This window comes from Canis lupus, chromosome 3 (genome assembly GCF_003254725.2).
Source record: "Canis lupus dingo isolate Sandy chromosome 3, ASM325472v2, whole genome shotgun sequence".
Classification (NCBI taxonomy): domain Eukaryota; kingdom Metazoa; phylum Chordata; class Mammalia; order Carnivora; family Canidae; genus Canis; species Canis lupus.
In genome coordinates, this window is record NC_064245.1 from 84,104,542 (window position 1) to 84,130,499 (window position 25,958).

The 25,958-nt window shown below is 38.9% G+C and overlaps 2 protein-coding genes across 4 annotated transcripts in view; both read right to left on the bottom strand.

Moving 5' to 3' along the window:
- Positions 1-19,883, bottom strand: part of TBC1D19 (TBC1 domain family member 19) — a 141,998-nt gene extending 122,115 nt beyond the window's left edge. For 2 of the 3 annotated variants that reach the window (XM_049108719.1, XM_025438657.3), the window contains exon 1: positions 19,672-19,883. In XM_049108719.1, coding sequence (XP_048964676.1) covers positions 19,672-19,770 — 99 coding nt within the window. In that variant the 5' untranslated portion in view covers positions 19,771-19,883. The remainder of the gene's footprint in view (positions 1-19,671) is intronic. The other variant, XM_025438658.3, reaches the window with a different exon arrangement.
- A 221-nt stretch (positions 19,884-20,104) lies between these two features.
- Positions 20,105-23,549, bottom strand: LOC125754704 (brain acid soluble protein 1-like). Its single transcript, XM_049107767.1, has 3 exons — positions 23,504-23,549; positions 21,789-21,847; positions 20,105-20,476 (listed from the first exon to the last, which is right to left on the bottom strand). The coding sequence occupies exons 1-3, from the start codon at positions 23,547-23,549 to the stop codon at positions 20,105-20,107; spliced, it is 477 nt and encodes a 158-aa protein (XP_048963724.1).
- Between the last annotated feature and the right edge of the window lie 2,409 nt (positions 23,550-25,958).

The window sequence follows — 25,958 nt, forward strand, 5'->3', positions numbered from 1 at the left end:
CTGGACCAGATAGACTTAACAGATATATTCAGAGCATTTCATCCTAAAAGAGAATACACATTCTGTTTGAGTGTACATGAAACAATCTCTAGAATAGATCACATATTGGGTCACAAATCATAGAAAATTTGGAAAAGCCACAAGTACGTGGAGGTCAAAGAATATCCTACTAAAGAATGAATGGGTTAACCAGGAAATTTAAAAAGAAATTTAAAAAATACATGGAAGCAAATGAAAATGAAAACACAATAGTCCAAAACCTTTGGAATCCAGCAAAGGCAGTCAAAAGAGGTAAGTATACAACAATACAGGCATTGCTCAAGAAGCAAGAAAAGTCTTAAATTTACAATCTAACCTTACACCTAGAGGAACTGGAAAAAGAAAAGTAAATAAGGCCTAAAACCAACAGAAGAAGGGTAATAACTAAGATTAGAACAGAAATAAATGATCTAGAAATTAAAAACAAAACAAGAACAGATCAACAAAATTAGGAGCTAGTTCTTTGAAAGAATTAACAAAATTAATAAACCCCTACCCAGATTTATTTGAAAGAAAAGAGAAAGGATCCAAATAAATAAAACCATGAATGAAATAGGAGAAATCATAATCAATGCCACGGAAATACAAACAATTATAAGAGAATATTACGAGCAATTACAAGCCAACGAATTGGGTAATCTGGAAGAAATGGATACATTATTTTGGATAAACAACCAAAACTGAAACAGGAAGAAATAGAAAACTTCAACAGATCCAACAAAGAAATTGAATCAGAAATAAAAGATCTCCCAACAAACAAGAGTCCAGATGGCTTCCCAGGCAAATTCTACCAAACAGTTAAAGAAGAATCATTACCTATTCTTCTGAAGCTCTTCCCAAAAACTAGAAATGAAAAGAACACTTCCAAATTCATTCTATGAAGCCAGCATTACCTTGATTCCAAAACCAGGAAAGATCCACTAAAAAAAAGAATTATAGACCAATATCCTTGATGAACATGTATGCAAAAATTCTCAACAAGATATTGGCTAATCAAATCCAACAGTATATTAACAGGATTATTCACTATGATCAAGCAGGGATTTATTCCTGTGCTGCAGGGGTGGTTCAATATCTGCAAATCAATTAATGTGAGACACCACAGTAATAAAAGAAAGGATAAGAACCATATGATCCTTTCGGTAGATGCAGAAAAAGCATTTGACAAAATGCAGCATCCTTTCTTGATATAAACTCTCAAGAAAGTAAGGATAGAAGGAACATATCTCAACATCGCAAAGGCCATATACAAAAGACTCATGGCTAATATCATCCTCAATGGGGACAAACTTAGAGCTTTTCCCCTAAAGTCAGGAACACAACAGGGATGTCCACTCTCATCACTGTTGTTCAACATAGTACTGGAAATCCTAGCCTCAGCAATCAGACCACAAAAAGAAATAAAAGGCATCCAATTGACAACGAAGGTGACATGATACTCTATGTAGAAAACCTGAAAAACTCAACCACAAAATTGCTAGAACTGGTATAGGAATTCAGCAAAATCACAGAATATAAAATCAGTGTACAGAAGTCTGTTGTATTACTATGCACCAATAATGAAGCAGCAGAAAGAAAAATCAAGGAATCAATCTCATTTACAATTACACCAAAAACCATAAGATCCCTAGGGATAAACCTAACCAAAGAAGAATTCTGTACCCTAAAAACTACTGAACACTTATGAAAGAAATTGAAGGCATGAAGAAATGGAAAAACATTCCATATTGTAATGGAAGAACAAATACAGTTAAAATATCTATACTACCCAAAGCAATCTACATAGTCAATGCTATCCCTACCAAATAACACCAGCATTTTTTACAGAGCTAGAACAAATAATTCTAAGATTTGTATGGAACCAAAAAAAAAACCCTGAATAGCCAAAGTAACATTAAAAAAGAAAACCAAAGCTAGAGCCATCACAATTACAGACTTCAAACTATACTACAAAACTGTAATCATTAAGGCAGTAGGGTACCGAACAAAAACAGGCATACAGATCAATGGAACAGAGAATCCAGAAATGGACCCTCAACTCTATGGTCAACTAATCTTTGACAAAGTAGGAAAGAATATCCAGTGTAATAAAGACAGTCTCTTCAACAAATGATGTTGGAAAAAGTGGACAGTGACATGCAAAAGAATGAAACTGGACCACCTTCTTACACAATTAACAGAAATAAGTTCAAAATAAATGAAAGACTTCAATGTGAGACAGGAAAACATCAAAATCCTAGAGGAGAACATAGGTGGCAACCTCTTTGACCTTGACTGTAGCAACTTCTTACTAGATGCATCTCCAGACCCGAGGGAAACAAAAGCAAAAATGAATTATTAGGACTATCGAGATAAAATCCTTCTACACAGTGAAAGGAAATAATCAACAAAACTAAAAGGCAACCTACATGATGGGAGAAAATATTTACAAGTGACATATATGATAAAGGGCTAGTACCCAAAATCTATAAAGAACCTAACAAACTCAACACCCAAAAAATAGATAATCCAGTTAAGAAGACATGAACAGACATTTTTCCAAACAAGATATCTAGATGGTTAACAGATACATGAAAAGATCACCCATCATCAGGAAACAACACATTTTGGCGAGGATGTAGAGAAAAGGAACTCTCTTACACTGTTGTTGGAAATGCAAACTAGTGCAGCCACTCTGAAAAAGAGTATGGAGGTTTCTCAAAAAGTTAAAAATAGAGCTACCCTACAACCCAGCAATTGCACTACTAGGTATTTATCCAAAGGATACAAAAATACTGATTCAAAGGGACACATGTACCACGATATTTATAACAGCACTATCAACAATAGCCATGTTATGGAAAGAGCCCAAATGTCTACTGATTGATGAATGGATAAAGAAGATGTGGGGTGTGTGTGTTTGTGTGTGTATTAGAATATTACTCAGCCATCAAAAAGAATGAAATCTTGCCATTTGCAACAACCTGGATGGGACTAGAGTGTATTATGCTAAGCAAAATGCTAAGCGAAGTAAGAGAAAGACAAATACTAAATGATTTCACTCATATGTGGAATTTAAGAAACAAAACAGATGAACACAGGGGAGGCGAAAGAAAAATAAGATAAAAACAGAGAGGGAGACAAACCATAAAAGACTCTAACTATAGAGAGCAAACTGAGTGCTGCTGGAGGGGAGGTGTGGGGGGGGCAGGATGGGTTAAATGGGTGATGGGCATTAAGGAGGGTACATGTTGTAATGAGCACTGGGTACTACACGGAAGTGATGAATCACTAAATTCTACTACTGAAACATAATAAAATAAAATAAAATAAAATAAATAAAATAATAAAATAAAATAAAATAAATAAAATAAAATAAAATAATAAAATAAAATAAAATAAATAAAATAAAATAAATAAAATAAAAAATAAAATAAATAAAATAAAATAAATAAAATAAAATAAAATAAATTAAAAATAAAATAAAATAAATAAATAAATAAAATAAAATAAAATAAAATAAAATAAAATAAAATAAAATTAAAATAAAATAAAATAAACTCTAAACTAGCTTTCTAGTTTAGAAACTCACTACATCTCTACCTTAGCCAATTCTATATTTGAATTATTACATTAGAAAATTCCTTATTATGAGCTAAAATTGATTCCTCTTACCATCTGCCACCATCTCACACACACCCAAAATGTCACAAAAAATAAGCCCAATTCCTTTTCTCTAAGAGACCTTCAAATATTCTAAGAGAGCTATTGAATCTTCCCTAAAAGCTTCTTTTTTCAAGGTCGCAAATATTTCCAGATTCTCCAAATTCTCTTCATATGACAGACTCTTCTTACCATCCTACCCATTCTTCTATGAGTAAAGTCCAATCCAACTTGTCCACTATCGTAGTAACTTCCTAACTGATCTCTCTACTTCATTCATTTCACTGGACCATTGATTATCAAACTTTTAGCCCTCGGGACCTTTACTCTCCTAAAAATTGAGGATCTAAGAGTCCTTTCTTTATGTGGATTATATCTAATGATATTTACAGTATTACAAACTAAAACAGAAAAAAAACCCTATTTTTTTTTATTAGTATGGAATTTCCCCCAAAAAGTTAGAAACTGTATTACTGCATGATCCAGCAATTTCAATCCTGGGTACATACTTGAACATATATTTGTACATGATCACAGCAGCATTACTCACAATAACTAAAATGTAGAAGCAACCCAAGCATACACAGACAAATGAATGGATAAGCAAACTGTGATATGTATACACAATGAAATATTACTCAGTACTTAAGAAGGAAGAAAATTAAAAAAAAAAGAAGGAAGAAAATCTTCACACAGCTAGAGCATGGTTGAACCTTAAGAACATTATGCTAGGTGAAATAAGTCTGACACAAAAAGACAAATACTATGTAATTTCACATTAATGAGGTACTTAGTCCAATTCATAGAGACAGTCCATTCATTCTACAGAAAGTAGAATGCTGGTTGCCAGTGGCAATGGGAAAAGTGGGAATGGAGAGTTAGTATTTAATGGGTACCAAGTTCTATTTTGGGATGATGAGAAAGTTCTAGAGACTGATGGTAATTGATGGTTGTACAATAATGTGAACATACTACAATAAAAATATTAATTCATTTAAAAATAACTCATAAACCCATTATATATTAGCCTAAATATTTTTATTTAAAAGAACTGTATATTCAGAAACAAAAATTAGTGAGAAAAGGAGGCACTGTTTTACATTTCTACAAATCTCTAATGTTTGGCTTAACCGAAGACAGCTGGATTCTTCAATCTGCTGCAATATACCATCTGTGACACTATGTTATTTTGATTGAAATATATGAGAAAGGTCAGTGTTGCACAGATATATAACTGGAAAAGGCAAGGCCATATAACTAGAAAAGGGTATCCTTTTAAGATACTTAGATATTCTCCTTTGATAGCTACCAAAATTTGACCAGTAGTTTCCTAAAAATTAGTTGCAACATGGAATCTGAACATCAGTCAACTTTTCACTTTTTTATTACATAAACACGTAATGCTCTGCTTTGCACTTTGAATCAATATTCCACCTATTCATGACTTCATAACATTATGCACTGATCATTTTGAATATATTAAGTGATGCACTAGACACGTTCACTAAACAATATCAAAAGGTAACATTCTTTAACATCATCATAAATATCACCAGTAAAGTCTTTTAAGTATTGAGGAGCTATCAAGTTCATAGTGGTGAATTCAAGTTTTCCAGAATCTAAGTGTCTTTCATCTCTGTACCTCAAGAATCAGCACAATAGCTTTCACATAGTGAGTACTTCATAAACATGTTCTCAATGAATGCATTTGCACTGAAGATTCCTTAGACTTACACCTGCAAAAACCCCATGGGAAACACATGGTGATTGCTCTTGTTCTCTGGAATTTTTAGTCCAGACAAGAAACTCAATAAAAAAACTAATGCCACTGTAAGAAAAAAAATGTTTTTTAAAAAAACCATATTTAAAAAAGGTATCATCCATTAAGACAAGCAATTAATTCTAATTTAAGAACTGGAAAAGGGGACCAAAGGAGTATAAACTAAGTAGACTGAGCAAAGGTATACAGATGCTCTTGCGCATTATCACTTTATGGAAAGGCAAAAGTTCCAAGAGAACGTAGGAAGGAATAAAGTGGAAGATGAAGCTGGAACGGCCTCTCTCATTCCTATCTATTGAACTCACAAGTGCCAGATTAATACTCCTTAAAAAACCCTTCATGTCTTCAGCCTCCTCAAAATACCTCAATGACCCCTTTAAAACCTACAGAATAAGGCAAATTATTCTGGCATTTATGATCTTCAAAAACCTAGTCCTTCTGAACCTATATAATCTTATCTTTTGTTGGGAAGGAAACATTTTCCTCTACCCTTCAAGATTCTTTCAGCTGGTCTAAGAATTAAATTGACATGAAACAGATTAATAGGAGAAAATCAAATTTAAATTCATACATATGGGAATTCCACATACATATCAAGTTCAAAATAGAAAGGTAAAAGGACATATACATGCCATCCTAAGCTAAAGAATGGAGTAGAAATTTGGGGCTTCAAAAGGAAGGAAGGTAATCCACAGAGCAGTAAGAAGAGCAGATGTTTCATAATTAGATGTTTGCCCTGCCATACAGATGGGTCACTCAGATAAAATTTATCTCTGGTAATAATTCTCATTCTGGGAAACACCACAATTTAGAATCCTCTAGGTAGCTAAATGCAAAGGTTTCTTTTGAGCCTGCAAGATCTCAATTGCCTTCAACTCAAAACAGTCCACATACCAAAGTGGCACATTTTGGGGAGACTTTCTGAACTCCTTCACTCTCTAGAAGTGCCCTACAACAGATATCTTCTGCTTAACCTCCTGCTGTTCCTATATTGGAAATTCACTCCAATCTTCCCACCTTCAGTGCTAGCCAAGCCTTCTCTATCCCCAGCTGTGTCCTTTGAGTATATTTATATCCTAGTATATGCCTAGTATACTTATTTACATTCTTTCTTCTTTCAATAATTAATTGAACACATCCTATGTGCCAGCTGCTGAATATAAAAAGAAAAACAAGACATGATTGTCCCTCTCTCTCTCTTGAGGAACTCCCAATGTACTGAGAGACAGAAAAAGCTGGGGTGCCTGGCTGGCTCACTCAGTAGAGTATGTGACTCTTAATCCTGGGATCTTAAGTTTGAGCCCCACATTGGGTGTAGAGATAACTTGGGGGAAAAAAAGCTAAGAAAAAGTATGATAAATGAATGCTCTTTCCTGCATCAACCCACATTCTTCTCATTAACATCACTGTTTGGGACTTTGTCTAGTATCTTCCATCACCACCACAGAAGAGGCTCAATTAAAATATGCTGAATTGGGTATTCCCATTCCTTCCTAATATTTTTGGTTCTTTATGAAACTGTAGACCTTATCTATTTCTGTAATTTAAGTAGTCCCAGGGGACATGCATTGTAGCCAGGAATGAGTTTTAGTTACAAATTGGAAGTTTTGGCTCTGTGCAAGCTGATCAGGCCTTATACTCCATCTGTGTTGTATAATTCAAGCCCTGCTCTGGTTTCTCTCACCTGAAGATAGATCCTTCACTGGTTTTCTTTTGCTGACATCCCAAAGCTGACCCAGTTCTCTGCTAGCACTGGCTGTCTTATCTCCCTTATTTCACATCTTTACTTCTTAGCCTTTCATAATATACTTTATGCCTGAGCCAGTCTTCAGTTCACATTTAGTAATCAATTTTCCTTGTTTCAGCTTGGCCTTATCTAATTCAAAAACGTGACATGACCTGTAAGCAACTCCATGCTGAAATAAAATGCAAAGAGATATGCTTACTTACTGAAAGCAAATCCATATTTTAATAGTTATGTTAACTCCTTCTCCCCAAGTATATAAATTCTATAGAGAAAAGAGGTTTCTTATTTTTAAATGCTATATACAATCATTCATTTCTACACAGTTGTAAGAAGGTGAGGGAGAGACAGTAAAGTATTCCCAAATTGAGAAGGCACTTTAATGGGGCAACCACTCTGGAAAACAGTATGGAGGTTCCTCAAAGAGTTAAAAATAAAACTACCCTACAATCCAGCAATTGCATTACTAAGTATTTAACCAAAGGATATAAATATATTGATTATAAAGGGCACATGCACCCCAATGTTTATAGAAGCATTATCAACAATAACCAAATTATGGAGAGTCTAAATGTTCATTGACTGATCAATGGATAAAGAAGTAGTGTGTGTGTGTGTGTGTGTGTGTGTGTGTGTGATGGAATATTACTCAGCCATCAAAAAAATGAAATCTTGCCATTTGCAATGATGTGCATGAAGCTAGAGCATATTATGCTAAGAAAAATAAGTCAGAAAAAGACAAATACCATATGATTTCATTCCTATGTGGAATTTAAGAAACAAAATAGAGGAACATAGGGAATGGGAAAAAAAGAGAGAGAAAGGAAGACAAACTATAAGAGACTTTTAACTTTAAAGAACAAACTGAGGATTATTAGAAGGTAGTCTGATGGGCGATGGGCCAAATGGGCGATCAGTTAAAGGGTGTCACTTGTGATGAGCAGTGGGTGTTATATGTAAGTGATGAATCACTCTACTCTTGAAACCAATATTACGCTATATGTTAATTAACTAAAATGCAAATTAAAAAATTGATACCATATCAATCAATCAATGGAAGAGAGAGAGAAGGCACTTTGAGGCCAGAAAATGAAACTCTATACAACTTACACAGTTTTACAAGGTAACTTACTGATAGGGGTGGATCAGCAGATGACAATTCAGGAGCTGTATAGCTTTTCTCCACAAAGTCTAGACCTTAGTCCACAGATTATATAGTGTGACAGGATATATAGGAGGGCACTGTAGTGAGATCAAAGGGTCTGCATGCACCTCAAAGGCTTTGCATGCATCTAACTAACAGCTAACCTTTAATTAGATCTTGTGGCACCACCTGTGCATCAGGAAGGAGAAAGACTAAATTATCTTTAATGGACTCGTGAGAAGTCAAAGCAAGCCTCCCCCCATTCTAGCCTTCATGGGCATTTCTAAGTTATGTGTTTTAATCTCCAAGAAGCCAGGAACACATAGCTCCAAGAAAGGTCATCCGTGAACATGAACATAATGAAGGGCCAAAGATGGAGTCAGTATTTTCAGCACTCCCACAATTATCTTACTTTCCAGGATTAAAGAACACAACAATAGCCAAGACAGATATGGGTAAGAATGATACCAGTCCTTGGTTCACACCAAATACAATCAGAGTCCCTGAATTATTAATTTATATATCAACTGCAGTAGTCCAACCTGCAGCTTAACTATATATACACCAAATCCTACCCTAGAGGAAAAAAAAAAAAAAAAAAAAAAAGACAGAAGATGGTAAGCTCCATTCATGGCACAGGCCTTTCAATACCAATGTATATTCTGGGGAGTCTGGGTGGCTCAGTGGGTCAAGTGTCTGTCTTTGGCTCGGGTCATGATTCCAGTTCCTGGGATCAAGCTCTGCATTGGGCTCCCTCCTCAAGGGGGAAGCTTGCTTCTCACCCTCCCTCTGCTGCTCCCTCTGTTTGTGCTCTCACACCATCTCTCAAATACATAGATAAAATCTTAAGATTTTATTTTGTTTGAATCAAAGATAGAAACTTGACTGAGCCATGCAGGTGCTCCAATAAATGATATCTTAAAAAAAAAAAAAACAATAAATGTTCTATGTCTTACAGAAAATATATTTCATTAAAATTTATCTAAATTCATTAAATTTTCATTTCCTTAAAATAAATGATAAATGAAGGTTTCTTCTTTTTATTATCTCTAAATTATCTCTACATGTATATATTTTGGATAATGAATAGAAAACAATATTTTAAATACAATTTCATAAATTTTTTAGTAAAAGACAACTAGCACTGAGATGCTCTGGGGTTCTAGACTTATAACAACATCCTATCAATTATATTATTCTTTCTCTCTCCAAAGCATATCTTCTTTCAGGTTCCTTCCTTTCACAATTCTATTATTTATAATAACAATCTGAACAACAAGACTTATTAAACACTTAATGGAATGGAAATGACATTTGAGGTTTTACACAACATCCATTTTAAATATAAATAATGAATGATACAAAATAACAATGTTGATCTTGGTGCTAAACATCAAATTTGGATTTGGTTATCACTCTAGTGTCTAGAGGATGAGTGAGGAAATTCAATTTAGGATGCAGGTTGACTTCATAACAAACTCAAGAAAACTTAGAAATCAAAAAACATCACCCTTTCCAGAAACACAAAATTCCATGTTATTACATGAAGATCTTGATAATTAAACTTCAATCTACAAAAGGATATATTAGGGCTCCTGGGTGGCTCAGTCAGTCAAGCGTCTGCCTTTGTTTCAGGTAATGATCCCAAGGTCCTACTATCAAGTCCTGCATGGGGCTCCTTGCTCAGCGGGGAGGCTGCTTCTCTCTCTGCCCCTCCCCACTCTTGTTCTTTCTCTCTCTCTTTCTCCCTTGCAAAAATAAATGTCTTTAAAAAACACAAAAGGATATATATTAAATACAGCTTAATTATAATATTAAAAAAGAAGTGCTAATGATGGGGCAATAGTCTAAAAATAATTTATATTTGTCTTTGACATATTCTATGTGATTTTATTCTTCAAATTAAGTTGAACCAACACTGCTCTAGCACTTTCAGAATATACTCAGACAAAATGAGGACAGCACAGGAAAATGCTGGTAGCCTGAAACTGCCCTCAGGATTAAAGTTGTAAGGGAATGTAACAAATAAGTAGCTAGTTGCTTAAAAGTATGTTATTAAAATTGATTGTAGAGGGGCTTCCTGGGTGGCTCAGTCAGTTAAGCATCTGCCTTTGGCTCAGGTCATGATCTCGGGTCCTGGGATCAAGCCCTGCATTAGGCCCTTGCTTAGTGCGGGAGTCGCTTCTCCTTCTGCCCCTCCCCCTGCTCATGCTCTTTCTCTCTCAAATAAATAAATAAATAAAATCTAAAAGAAAAACAAAAACAAAAACAAAAAAACTGATTGTAGAGTTGCCTTTTAAGAGTTAGCTTACTTCTACTCAATGTCTGCAGTAGTAGATATAAGCTAAAGCAAAGTTGTTAACATATTTTTTCAAGTTCAAGGTTGTATTAATATTAGAAGATCTATAATTTCATTCAAGTATCAATCTATAATATTATAGATCTTTCACTTCATGTATCTTGAGAACCAGCCAAATATAAGTTGAGTTCCCAGGTAATCATCTCCATCTCCTTACCCTGCTTATTTTTCTTTCTTTTCCCTTGCCCTATTTTTTATTATATCAAAGTAATTAACTGATGTTATACTGCAGATACATTATCCTTTATTTGAAATTCCAAGGCCTGAAAAGCCTTGAACGTCAAAGTTTTTTCATAATTGAACTCATGGCATAATCGGTCCTGACTTGAACTCATTTGGCAGCAAAATCTGATCTGACCTGAATTGACATGAGACTATTTATAGTCATTATTTATCACACTTAGTGTGAAAATTCTTACATTTTGTAGCAGAAATATTAATTTGTATAATTACAAGGTGCTACAAGACCATGGTAGGGATATTAAATAACAGAAAATGTCTGAATTACCCTTCTAAAACTTGAAAAAAAAATCTGAATTCCAAAACATACCTGGCCCCCAGGTTTTAGGTAAGGGATTGTGGGCCTATATTTATTTGTGATGCTATCATCCCTCCATGATGGCAGAACTTTATTTTATTCACAATTGTTTCCCCTGGGAGTAGAGTTGTGCCCGACATACACTAAATGCTCAATAAATACTGTTGAATAATCAAATAAATAATCATGTTTATTAATGTGAGTGGAGTTCAAAATAGAAAGCAACAAAAATAATTCCTCAGGGCAGTAATCTCCAAAGAAGGTTATATTATTCATAGGTGTTTAATCTTTTATTTGCTAGGTGTAGAATACAGCAGAACAAGACATACTCCTTTCCTGTCTTCATGAAACTTATACTTTAATGGACAAAGCAAATGTTTAAAAAATAAATACAGGTATGATAAATATTATTTAAATAAAAAAAAAAAAAGAAAGAAATTCCAGGTACTACGGGCCACTAAACTGGGAGGTTATGGAAGACTTAAAACCTTAAATGGTCTTGGCTGAAAGAGTAGACGTAGACTGAAGAACAGTAAGTATCACCAAGCTTCATAGGCATGATCAAGGATCTTGACCATTTTTCTAAGGGCCATAAGAAGCCTTGAGGGCTCTAAGCAATCTTGTTTGGACTTTTAAGGAATACTCAGGCTTCCATTTTACTGAGCACTTAAAATGTGCCAGGCATATTATCTTCTTCAGTCCTCACAAAATGGGACTTACATTTCCAGGTTGATGGAGGAGCTGGTGGCTGATCAGCACCTCTGCATAGAAAAACAAGTAGAGCCAAGGAGAAAAAAATCAACTATCTGAAGGTAGAAGAGAGTTGCTGAGAGAACAAAAACTACAGTAACAGAAAGGGAAAAATCTTGAGAGATGAACTGGTATCTATAGCCATGTCTTCCCTGGGATCATTATTCTGAGCACAGGAAGAGGCAGAGAATCAATACAAACCCAGCACAAAGCAGGGCTACAAAAAGTAGACAGAGAAATAGGAGAGCTTTGGCAGAGACTTGGAGGTCTTAAGCACTTGACTGGTTTTGTCCTCAAGAAATTCTCTGAATACTAGGATTCTGTGGAGTGGAAAGCTAAAAGTCTAAGCAGGAAACCTGTAAAAAGTTCTTGTTTTAAGAAGTCTGACAAGAAAAACATAAGACTGTGGGACCCAAGACAAAAAGGACCTCTAGAATACATCAAATTCTTAGTTGAAAACCCTGGAGAGCCAGGAAAGAACCAAAGGAAAATTGAGCTTAACTGAGCTAAACTCAGCCTCAATCCAGAACATTCCCTAACTGGATTATAGTGACCTGTCAAAAGACTTATCTTCTCAGTGAAGAGGGAACCCTCCATAAAGTAAGATATCACCTAGAGGCTTTACAGTTTTTCATACACAATGTCTAGCATCAAATAAAAATTTACTAGTCATGCTGATAGCAAAAATCAGATAAACAAAAGCTAAGAGAAAATAACAGCAAAGACACAGATCTACATGTGATCCAGATATTGGTGGTAACTAACAAGGACTTTAAAATAATGACGTGTTATGTTTTTTGAAAAAGACAAATAAATGGACAAAATAGATGGAAAGCAGATAATTTTATCCAAGAATTAAATCAATTAAGAAGAACCATCTGGAAATTTTTGAATTGAAAAATACACTATGTGAATAGTGTAATACATGGATTTACCAGGAGATAGGAAATAGCCTAAAACAGGATTAGTGAATTGGAAGGTCAAAAGAATTATCTACATTGATGCAGAGAAAAAAAATAATGGAAAACACAGAAAAAGAGTATTGGAGATATATGGGATTCAGTAAAATGTCTAACATGTATAAATTGGAGTCTCAGAGAGGAGAGAGAAAAATGTGGCAGAAAAAAATAATGGAACGACAACAAAAAAAATACTGGAACAAACAATGGCCAAGAATTTTCCAAAACTGGTAAAAGATATCAACTCCAGATTTAAGAAGCCCCACAAACTCAAACCAGGATAAATAAAATAATAATAATACAAATAACAACAATAATACAAACAACAAATAATAAATAAAACAAACAAGCAACAAAAACACACCAAAGCACATCTTAACAAAACTACTATACACCAAAGACAGAAAGAAATGTTAAGGGACGCCTGGGTGGCTCAGCAGTCGGGTGCCTGCCTTCGGCTCAGGGTGTGATCCCAGGATCCGGGATTGAGTCCCACATTGGGCTCCCTGCATGGAGCCTGCTTCTCCCTCTGCCTGTGTCTCTGCCTCTCTCTCTTTCTCTTTCTCTCTTTCTCTGTGTATGTGTGTCTCATGAATAAATAAATAAAATATTTAAAAATAAATAAAATAAATAAATAAATAAATAAAAATTTAAAAAAAGAAAGAAATGTTAAAAGCAGACAAGGTAAAGGTGGGGGGGTATACATTCAGTGGACAACAAAAAGACTAATGGCTGATTTCATAACAGAAAACAAAGATGCCAAAAGGCAATAAATTGTCTCGATGTGCTGAAAAAAAATTATTGCCAACTTTGAAATGTATAAAAAAATATCCTGCAAAAATGAAGATGAAATAAAGACATAATCAGACAAATAAAACTGGGGAATTCATCCTAGGAAACTTGCACTTAAAAAAAATACTAAAAAGAGTTCTTATTGAGGAAGAAAAATAATTCTGAAGTAAATATAGAAACATAGAAGTAAATGAGCAAGAAAGGATAAAAATGCAGTTAAAAATGAGTAAATACAGACTGAATATTGACGCTACAAAACAATAATAGCCATGTCTTGAGGGATTTAAACTACACATAAAAGGCATGGCAAAAATAACAAAAGAAAAAATACATTAATGAGTAAAGTATTCTAAGTTTTAGCATTACATAACAGGGAAATAGTAAATGTGATCATTTATATGAGACTATATTTATATTAGACTATTAATTATAACCTCTAGGGTAGCTATTTAAAGACCAACAAAAAAACATGTAACTATTACATTAACGGAGGACTAATGGGGCGTGATCCTGGAGACCCGGGATCGAGTCCCACGTCGGGCTCCCTGCATGGAGCCTGCTTCTCCCTCTGCCTATGTCTGCCTCTCTCTCTCTCTCTCTCTCTCTCTCTCGTTCTGTGTCTGTCATGAATAAATAAATAAAATCTTAAAAAAAAAAGAAAAAGAAAATGCTACTACATACTGCATGAGTCCAACTATATATATGACATTCTTCAAGGTGAAATCATAGAGAGAAAAGTCTGTGGTTGCCAGGTGCTTGGGAGGAAAAGAGGGAGGGAAGAGTAGATAAGGCAGAGGATTTGGGGGGCAGTGCAACTATTCTAGTAAGGAACAGAAATACTGAATATATGACATTATACATCTGTCAAAACCATTAGAACTGTACAACACAAAAAGTGAATCCTGATGTAAACTATGGATTTTATTTAATAATTATGTATCAATATTGGCTCACCAATTGTAAAAAAGTACCACACTAATAACAGATGTTAATAATAGGGAAAATTGTGTGCAAGGGAATATATCGGAACTCTGTATCTTCTGCTCAATTTTGCCGTAAGCCTAAAACTATCCTGAAAAATTAAAGTCTGCTAATTTAAAGACAAACAAACAAACAAAACCTTGCCAAAAGAAAATCTAAGACACGGACTTTATTGGAAAATTCTTCCAGGTATCTCAGGAAGAAATAACTTTAGAATAACTAGAAGCTCAAAACACAAGGAGAATTTATACTACTTTCGTGCTCTTTCCATGGATCTCTAACAGGTGCCCACCCAAAAGAATGGGTGCAAAGAACTGCAGAAAGCCTCCTTTTGCGGCACAGGTGCACAAGAGGAGACAAGCTGCCACTCCAGGACAGGCATAAAAAAACCATGCTATCTTGCCTAAACTTTCCATTCATTTGAGGAAAAGGCCTTAAACCCCTGAGGGAAAGCTCAGAAAACATTTCATTCTGAAGACAAGGCAATAATTAATTGTTTCTAGGGTGAGATAGATGCAAAAATGATCCTCCTCATGGGAAGGTTTAAAAAAAAAAAAAAAAAAACAACCTCCCCTGGGTCCAGGATCCTACACCAGTACAAGCAGAGGTGAGCCAGCACTAGCAAAGGTCCGGAATCTCCTTCACCCATTATCAGCCACAGATCCAAGGCACTTTGGTTGCCAAGGGGAGAAGAGGAAAGAACACTGAGAAAGACCTACTCCCAAGGCACATGGCCTGAGACAGGACCCATAGAACAGAGAATGCCCGTGCCTACCATGAGCTTAGGACTGAGTAACAATGACATTCCAACTTCTGAGGACAAGAGCAGAGCATGAAGAGAGACCTGCCTGTGGCACAGGCAAGCAGAGGCCAATGAAAGCACAGGATGCAGAACTAACACTGAGAAAAACCTTCCAGTATTCTGGGGCCCTTCCTAAGCACAAAGTTACAGCAGCCCATCAAATTTGAAGCCTGTGGGACAATGAAGCTAATGACGGTAATAAAACTCAAGCCCAGCTTGATCCCCAACTCTACTGACTGAAGTTTCCATACGCGGTACGCCTCCACACTCCCTTGAACAAAACTGCCAGTCTACCTGACCCAGTCGACATTTGTAGAATATCAAGAGCAAAATGCTCATTCTTTTCAAATGCACATGGAACATTCAACAAGATAAATAACCTGAAGAGCCCTGCATATATTTTTTACTTAAGTTTTTAATACAGAATATGTTCATACCTAGAAAACGCCAGGCCCCAGTGACCTTATTGGGAATTCTACCAAATATGTAAGAAAAAAATAATTTTAATTCTATACAAATTCTTCCAGAAAATAGGAAAGAGGGAACACTTTCCAACCCAATTTATGAGGTCAGCATTACCTGATAACAAAATTAGACAAAGATGTGAAAATAAAACTATGAGCTGGGCAGCCCGGGTGGCTCAGCGGTTTAGTGCTGCCTTCAGTCCAGGACCTGATCAGGTCCTGTGTCAGGCTCCCTGCATGGAGCCTGCTTCTCCCTCTGCCTGTGTCTCCGCCTCTCTCTCTCTCTCTCTCTCTGTGTCTCTATGAATAAATAAAATATTAAAAAAAAAAAAAAAACTACAAGCCAATTTTCTTCATGAAAATATTCACAAAATCTTCAACAAAATACTAGCAGATCAAGAAATATATATATATATATATATATATATATATATATATATATATAAAGAATGATGTATTAAAACCATGTGGAATTTATCTCAGGAATGCAAAACTGGTTCAACATTCAAAACCAGTCAGTATCATTTGCCATATCAACACATTTAAAAAAGAAAAAATCACATGAGCATCTCTACAGATACAAGGAAAGTATCTAACAAAATTCAACATCCATTCATAATAAAACTCTCAAAAAATGAGGAATAAAAGAGAGTTTCCTCGACCTAACAGAATACATCTATACACCACTGCAGTGGAGGTACTAGCCAGTGCAACAAGGCGAAAGGAAAGGAAAGGAAAGGAAAGGAAAGGAAAGGAAAGGAAAGGAAAGGAAAGGAAAGGAAAGGAAAGGAAAGGAAAGGAAATACAAATTGGAAGGAAAAAGTAAAACTGTTTTTATTCACGTAGGACATATGTACTTGGAAAATCCTATGCAATCTACAAAACGTGCTACTATAACTTATAAGTAAGTTTAGTGAGATCACAGGATACAAGGTAAATATACGAAAATCAATTATATTTCTGCATACTAACAACAAACAACTGGAAAATGAAATAAGAACAAAATTGGCATTTATAGTAGCATCAAAAAAATAAGTATTTAAGGGAAAATCTAAACAAAGTATGTGCAAGATTCATAGACTGAACTATCAAACACTGTCGAGAAAAAATAAATAGAAATAGAGGTAAAATATCATAGGCAGACTACTCAATATTGTTTACATATCAATTCTCCCAAAATTGGCCTACATATTCAATATAATCCCAATCGGAATCCCAGCAAACTCTATAGTAATTTACAAGATGACTCTAAGCTTTATAGAGAAAAGTAAAGGTTCTAGAATAGCCAAGACAATTTTGAAAAAGAGGAACAAAGTTGGGAAACTAACTATCTGATTTCAACACTTACTATAAGTTCACAAAAATCAAAACAAATAGATTAGTGGAACAGGACAAAGACTCAGAAATAGTCGTGTGTGTTTGTGTGTGTGTGTGTCCTAAATCAGTTTTCAACAAAGGTGCCAATGCAATTAGTGGAGAAAGGATAAATAGGTATGTCAATCAACAGGTACTGGAAATAAGTGTGGTATTGGACATCTATCTATCTATATCAAAAATACACAAAATGGATCGCAGATCTAAATGTAAAAGCTACGACCATGAAACTTCCAGAACCAAACATAGGAGAAAATTTTTGAGGCTCTGGGTTAGACACAGCTTCACAGGTAGGGCAAAAAAACACAAATCATAAAAGAAGAAACTGATTTTTTAAAATTGTCATCAAAATAAAAAAGTTTGCTCTTTGAAAGATCCAGTTAAGGAAATGGAAAGATAAGCCTCAGACTGGTAGAAAATATCTGCAAGACATGTATCTGATCAAAGATTTCTGTCATATATAAAGAGTCCTTACAATCCAACTATAGGAGAACAAACACAATTTTTTTAATAGTCAAAATATTTACACAAACTACTTGATCAAAGAAGATATTAACCTATGGTAAGATGCCTGGTATCATTAGTCAAAAAGAAAATGTAATCAAAGCCATGATGGGATATTATTATGCTCCTACCAGAGGAATGTAATTAATATATAAAGTTAACTAGGGGCACCTGAGTGGCTGGGTGGCTGAGGGTCTGCCTTGGGTTTAGGTCGTGATCCCGGGGTCCTGGGGTCCAGTCCCTGCATCAGGCTCCCTGCATGGAGCCTGCACCTCCCTCTGCCTGTGTCTCTGTCTCTCTGTATTGCTCATGAATAAATAAATAAAATCTTTTAATTAATAAAAACTGACATCGGGCAGCCCTGGTGGCTCAGTGGTTTAGCGTCGCCTTCGGCCTAAGGTGTGATCCTAGAGACCTGGAATCGAGTCCCACATTGGGCTCCCTGCATGGAGCCTGCTTCTCCGTCTGCCTGTGTCTCTGCCTCTCCATCTCCCATGAATAAATAAATAAAATTAAAAAAAAAAAAACTGACATCAAGTACTAACAAGGATGCGGAGCAACCGAAACTCTCATAACTGCTGGCGAAAATGCAGAATCGGGGCACCTGTGGGGCTCAGCGGTGGAGCGTCTGCCTTCGGCTCAGGTCGTGACCCCAGGGTCCCGGGATCGAGTCCCTGCATCAGGCTCCCCGCGAGGCACCTGCTTCTCCCCCTTCTCCTGCCTCTGCCTCTCTCATGAATAAATAGATAAAATCTTTAAAAAAAGAAAAAGAAAAAAAAAATGCAGAATCATACGCTGGAAAAGTCCGGCAGGTTCTCATAGAACGAAACATACACTTACGCAGCAACTCAGCAATTCCGCTCCTAGATTATTTACTCAAGAGAAAACAAACGTGCAAACAAAAACCTCTATCAAAATGTATATGCCCGGGATCCCTGGGGGGCTCAGCGGCTTAGCGTCTGCCTTTGGCCCAGGGCGTGATCCTGGGGTCCCGGATTCGAGTCCCACGTCGGGCTCCCTGCATGGTGCCTGCTTCTCCCTCTGCCTGTGTCTCTGCCTCTCTCATGAATAAATAAATAAAATCTTTAAAAAAATGTATATGCAAACAAAATGTATATGCCCGCTGCATTCGTGGGCTCTGCAGGGGGAGACCACCCCTGACCGCAACCGAAAATGCGCAGCAACCAGTGCACGGGCGGATGAACAGGCCGCGCCACATCCAAACACGAAATATTACTCAGCCGTTAACAAAGGACAGAACCAGTGAGACCGCCCAAGGGCACTGAGCCAAGTGACCGAAACCAGACACAGTCGCGTCCCTGCGCGACCCCATCTCTGGGACGTTCGCACACGGGACGGCAAGGGCCTCCCGGTCAACCTCGGCATCCAAGGGCCCAAGGGCCCGAGCACATCAGAGGATACGCCGGGAACGGGATGGAGAGAATGAGGAAGACGTCTCTGCAGGGGGCTCGGAGGGCAAAAAGAAAAAAAAAAAAGAAAAAAGGCAGCTGGGGGTCCGAAGCCACCGAGAGGACGAGGCCGGGGGGGGGGGGGGGGGGCGGCAGGGCGCGGCCCAAGCCCGTGGCCGCCGGGGCTCCAGCAGCTCGCAGCCTCAGCGCCCGGGAAGGGCCTCGGCGCCTCCGGCCTGCAGACGCGCGCTGCGCCGCACCCTCAGCGGAAACGCCAGGACCCCCGGCGCGAGGCGGAGGAGCGCGGCGGAGGCCCGGGGCGGGGAGGCCCGGGGCGGGGAGGCCGCCCGCACCCCCCGCCGCCCCGCCGCCCCGCCCGGCCGCACTCACCCAGGCCTGCCGTTCCAGCTGAGCGTACAGAGTGGAGCCCTTGAGCTTCTGCACGATCTGCGCGATCACGAGAGACAGGTCCGACTCCTCCTGCAGCATCGCCCCGGCCCTAGCCCGCCGGGCCGCGGGGACAGGCCGGCTCGGGGCTCCCGCTCGCGGCCGCCTCTCCGCGCGCTCCTGCCGCCGGCGCTGCCGCAGCGGGCGTTGCCAGGCAACCGCCGGGCCGTCGGTCCGTTCCTCTCTGCTCCCCCCCGCGGCCGCCGAGGGGGCCAGCGCCTGCGTTCCGCTGGCGGGGAGGAAAAAAAAGAAAAAAAAAGGAAAAAAAAAAAAAAAAAAGACGGGGAGGGGGAGGGGGAGGGGGAGGGGCGGGGGCAGGGAGGGGGCGGAGGGAGGTGGTAGCTTTTCCTCGCATTGTTCCCGCCCTGGCGCGCGTCTAGATGGCCCCGAGAGGCGGCTCTCGCGGCCGGCTGCGCGGCCCCAGGTGCCCCGGGAGCTCGGAGGTCGCGGGCTTCGGTGTCTCGTGAGCCCCGAGGCTCGTCGGCCGCTCGCGGGTCCCCGCGGTCGCTGGGCCGGTGCACGCGGCTGGGCGGGGAAACGCCGGGCGGCGCTCGGGCTCGGGCTCGGCTCGGCCTTGCAGGCTGCGCTGGTGCGGCCGCCGCTTCGGGCCGCGGGAACCCCGGGGAGGGGGCTGGGCGGGGGGGGGGGGGGTCAGCCGTTCATTTTCTTTCCGCTCCTCGCGTCTCTGGTCTCCGGGATCCTGGGGCGAGGATGCATCGACCCCGTCTTCCCGTCGAGCAGCTACAAGCTAAAGCAAGGAGGATTTGTGGACAGGCCGGCCGTTCCAGGAGGACTCCCATCGTCCCGGGGCACGCGGCGGGGACGGCCTAGACGCCTCCTCTGCTGTGCGTTCATTCATTCAGCGATTTCTCCAGAATTCATGCAGCTTTCAACTTCTTGAGCATCTCCATACAAGAAACTGCGTGGGCACAGAGGTAAATGAGACCCGGTTCTTGGGCGCCCGGGTGGCTCAGCGGCTGAGCATCCATCTGCCCTTGGCTGCCCTTGGCTCAGGTGGTCCCGCAGCAGGCTCCCCTGCTTCTCCCTCTGCCTCTCTCTCTCTCTCTCTCTCTCTTTCTCTCTGTGTCTCATGAATACGTAAATAAAATCTTTAAAACAACAACAAAACATGGTTCTTGCCTTCAAAGAAAAACGGATCGAAGGCTTTTAGTAGAACCAGAAGAAGCAGATTTAGCTATTTGAATGGCATTTCCCAGAAGCAGCTAGAAAGATCCCTGTGGAATATTATACGCATTAGAATAACCTCACCAAAATGATCAAGAATTAATTTCAGATGTGTGTGTGCAGATGTTTTAAGCAAAGCAAAGGTAAGAGCCCAAGAAAACAGACCAAGATTACTGCAAAAACTACCCCGCCCTGACTACCTTGAACTTTAAGGTAAGGTTGAATCACATTCTCTGATTCAATAGGCCCCTTGTAGGGCCTGCTAATCTGATTTCTGGCAAGTTCCAAGGAGACTGTGATGCTGGTGGTTCAGAAAGTACCTTCTGAACACCAAAGGACTAAAGCAGGTACATAGAGAAATTCTAAAGGACTGGACCTTTGGCACCCATGCACAACACCCTGGCATTCGTGATACCACTGTTCAGAGTATTGCAATGGTAAATACAGATTTCAGATAACCCATTTGGTCATGCTTATTTATTAAAAACAACTTTGGAAAGAGGCAGGCAGGAGGAAAAAGGTAATTAAAGGCAATTAATAACATTACACAAAACATGTAGTTTCATTACAAAGCATTCCCCCTACAATTCAGAATTTCTCCAACTTGCAGATGAGTAAATCTCAACCCTTTACAGCCTCTCCATCCCAACACCCCAACCATCCATGAATCTCCAGGACAAGCAACACTTTGAACAAAAAAAAAAAAAAAAGGAAAGCTAGGGAGGGAGTTCTTTTGAGATTGGAAGGGTGAAAGTAGTTAATAACTCAAGAGATAAGAATGCTGAGGTTGAGAAGGCTCATAAAGTGTAGGGAGGAAAGAAAATGAAACTGTTGAGTGGAGGAAAGCCATGGTACCTGGAGTCAAAATGGCCTACCTCCTGTTCTGCTATGTAGCCTTGGGACCCTTCCCCTGTCAGAGTTTCAGCTTTCTCATCTGTAACAAGAGGTTAAAATACTGACCTGAGGGGACACTCTGAGGACAGATGTGCCTTGTGTTAAATATTTTAAAATATGAATAAATGAAATATTAAAATTGAGATAAGTAAATAAAAATAATATCCAATGCTATTGACAAGGGAATGGAAAGTAAATAAATGTAGCAACGTGTGAATGTGGCCAGCACAATTTTTTTTTCATAGGTAGAGGCTTTAAAAGCTTTTTCTAAGGAGAAAACAATTTGCAGTCTTACAGCAACAATTAGGAAGTTTATATTTGATTCTGAAGACATGCCCAAGCAAAAATAAAAATTCTGAATCCTAATATTAAAGATTTGTTTCTAACACACATAGAAGCAGGTGTGTTATGTTATAATTCAATTTTAGAATGCCCTCTGTTCTCTTTTTCCAATTCAATTTAGCAAAACTTTTCAGAACACCTGCTCTGTGTGAAGAAAGGCAAGGAATACAAAAATAAGTGAGGAAATTTCTTTTTCCTAAGAAATTCTCAGTCTCAAAGGAATAGTGAAGCCAGTACACAAAGAGCTATAATGGTAGACGGGCTTCTTTAGACTTCCACCTGTATATTTGGAAATTTTATTACTCTAAAGTCATTGTCCTAGGGGCACCTGGGTGGCTCAGTGGTTGAGCATCTACCTTTGGCTCAGATCATGATCCTGGGGTCTGGGATCTAGTTCTGCATCGGGCTCCCTGTGGGGATCCTGCTTCTCCCTCTGCCTATGTCTCCACCTCTCTCTGTGTGTCTCTCATGAATAAATTTTATTTTTTTTAAGATTGTATTTATTTATTTATGAAAGACACAGAGAGAGAGAGAGGCAGAGACCCAGGCAGAGGGAGAAGCATGCTCCATGCAGGGAGCCGGATGCGGGACTTGATCCCAGGACTCCAGGATCAGGCCCTGGGCTGAAGGTGGCGCTAAACCGCTGAGCCACCCAGGGATCCCCTAAATACAATCTTTTAAAAAGAATAAAGTCGTTGTCGTATAAGAAACAAAAGGTGCAGAGTTCCATCTCCATCTCACAAGGAGAACTTTGCGTTGGAAATCCTTATTCTACTCAGAATGGGCGGGAACTGGGGAAACGCTCCATTTCTGACATTTTAGAGTGAACCATGACCCCACCTAACAGATGAATAGCAAAAGGAATTTAAAACCCAATCTCAAAAAATAAAAAAATAAAACCCAATCTCATCTGAGTAGCTGAAACTATACAAACAGAAACAAAAGTAAAAATAAGTTCAAGGAAAATTATCCTCCAAATCCTCTCAAATTCAAAGCAAAGGCACCTCTGGGCCAACATGCGTAAGGTTCTGGGCTGAATCTTGCCTTTCTCGGATCTGCTCTGCTTTGATTTATTTTATATATAATATTGTGTCAGATTTCACTGTGTGTGAGAGGGTGGGGGGAAAAGCACTGACCAGGGGCCTCACATGAACAAAGATGAGGACCACATCAAAAACACCCTGTGAGCTCACACAAAACTTAGGTTTGCATAAACTCCACAATCTACAACAGGTTCAGCTGTTGTTTCAGGAGACACTGCTGTTAGCACGCTGTATCTGAAGAACAGGTTGAACTGTATGTTGTCATGAGTTTACTTAAAATAAATAAGAAGTACTTTGTATGTTGTGTGTACCACCAATGGCATAGGCCTCCTTGTCTTTGGGAACAAACGAATCCATTGTGATACCGGTGACCTGTCCCTGGATAGTTAGCCCCCATTTGCTAGCACAGGACCTCAGGCTCCTCATCAAAGTCTCTTCCTGTTACTTCTGGGAGTCCTCAGGATGTGGCACGACTGTGCTGAGGAGCAAATGTGGTTGTGATCTGCTTTGCCTGCTCTGGTGATATCTGAGGCCTCACAGCTACTGTCCAGGGTGCTGCTTTTTCATACTCACAAAAACCCAGAGATGCTTGAATCCCAAAGGCTCACAAAACCCCTCAAGAACAAAGTCCCTTATGGTTCTGCTTGCCACCTCTCTTTACAAGGTGGTCAGACCTCTTTTCTGAGCCCAAGCTGAATATCAGACCATGCTATTGGAGGGGAACAGATTTTGCTACCCTGATATGTCTCTTTGGCATAATGATTACTTTGAGCTAAAGGCATTTAAAACCCAACAGATTCAGGAAAAGTTCTTTACTCAAATGCTTAAATTTTTTTAAGATTTTATTTATTTATTCATGAGAGACACAGAGAGAGTGGTCCGGAGACACAGGCAGAGGGAGAAGCAGGCTCCCTGCAGAGAGCCCAATGTGGGGGATTCGATCCCCAGACCCTGTGATCATGCCCTGAGGTAAAGGCTCAACCATTCAGCCACCCAGGCATCCCTCAATTGCTTAAATTATATAGGAAAGGGGATCTATACCAGGAAGAGAGCTATTACCAAAGATATCATTTTCCCTAAGAAATTCATCTGCATAAGAAGGCAACCTTTGCTTCCTAAACATCTTTGCCTTCCTTTGAATGGTATTCTCTCCTTTGTGTCCCCAAACACCTACACCTTTCCTTAGCTCAGGCTGTTAAATAAGCCTCAATTGACTAGTTGACCTTTGAGTCTTCCTATCTAGTTGGGGGCTCCCCTATCCACGAAATTTTGTTTGTTTTTCTCCTATTAATCTATCTTATATTAGTTTAATCATTAGACCCGCCAAAGAACCTAGAATGAAAGAGGAATATTTTTTCTGCCCTACACTATACTCCATTTCTCCATCTTTCCTGTCTCTGGCCCCAGGCAGTTATGCATAAATGGAGAAGATTGGGCTATTGTTTCCATGAACAATCTCAGGGACTGTGTTGGCTTCATGTTAAACATAAAACTCCTGGGAAAAATCCAAGTAACAGTGGTTTAAATCATAGGATATTTATTATTACCAATAGGTCTAAAGGAGGGTACAAAGGCTGATTTAACACCTCCACAACATCATCAAAATTGAAGCTCCTTCCTTCTTTTCCATTCTGGCCTCCTTAGCATGTTGGCCTTCACCATTCAGCTTACTGTCTTAAGGTGGCTGCTGCAGTTCTAAATATGACATCCTTCTATTGCTGCCTACAAAGGGAGGCAGGAAGAAGACAAAATAAAGGACTCAATGACTTTTACTTCTTTTTTTTTTGAGGAAAGATTCTTTCTTTAAGAAGCCTCCAAGAAGACTTTCCAGTGCATTTTATTGCCCAAGGCTGTGTCGCCTGACCACCTCTAGCCACAAGACAGTGGCAAGAAATGATCTGGTATTTTCTTCTCAATCCTGGGAGAAAGATGAAGAAGAATGGCTTATTGATTCTACCATATTGTCCAAAACCACTCCAGTGTCAGGTTGGCATCGTGATATGAACGCTCATAGGTGAGCATTCCTGACTGACATTCAGGCCAATCAGACCACAAATAAACTGGAGTTGGGCAATATCCAGATCATTTATCACCCACAGAGTTGCTTGTGTGAAGTTCAGAATCCAGAATCTAAATTATAGTACTTATTGATGTGGCATTTTCTTAGTATCACGTGACATTCTAAAAGCTAAAAATAAATAAGGTTGACCCATTTGCAAAATAAGATCTATTAGTAAAAGATTATGTGACAACAACAGAATATTTGCAAGTATTATTATTTTTTAAAAAAAAGACAAAAATTGATGACTTGTGACGAAAACACCCTGTTCATTAATAACTTTGGTGAAGGCCTCCTGTATCTAGAAGTCACTCTGCCGGAATTCTAAGTTATTCTCTCAGATGGTACAAGCAGAAGTGGGCAGGGGAAATAACCTATTCTAAAAAAAAAAAAAAAATAGAAGAAGAAAGAAAGAAAAAAGAAAGAAAAAGAAAGAAGAAAGAAAGAAAGAAAGAAAGAAAGAAAGAAAGAAAGAAAGAAAGAAAGAAGAAAGAAAGAAAGAAAGAACCTATTCTCTAATACAATCTGTACTGCTTGGAACAAAAAGGCTTACTGTTGCAAAGTGATGGATGGCCTAGTTTTTTCAGACACTCTAGGTTTCAGGTAACACAGTAGAGCAGGATCTACTTGACTCATTTTCTCCTCAGTTCTCTAATCATAGCTCTGCTTTCTCACCTCCCCCAGCCAAATTGCACCACACACACACA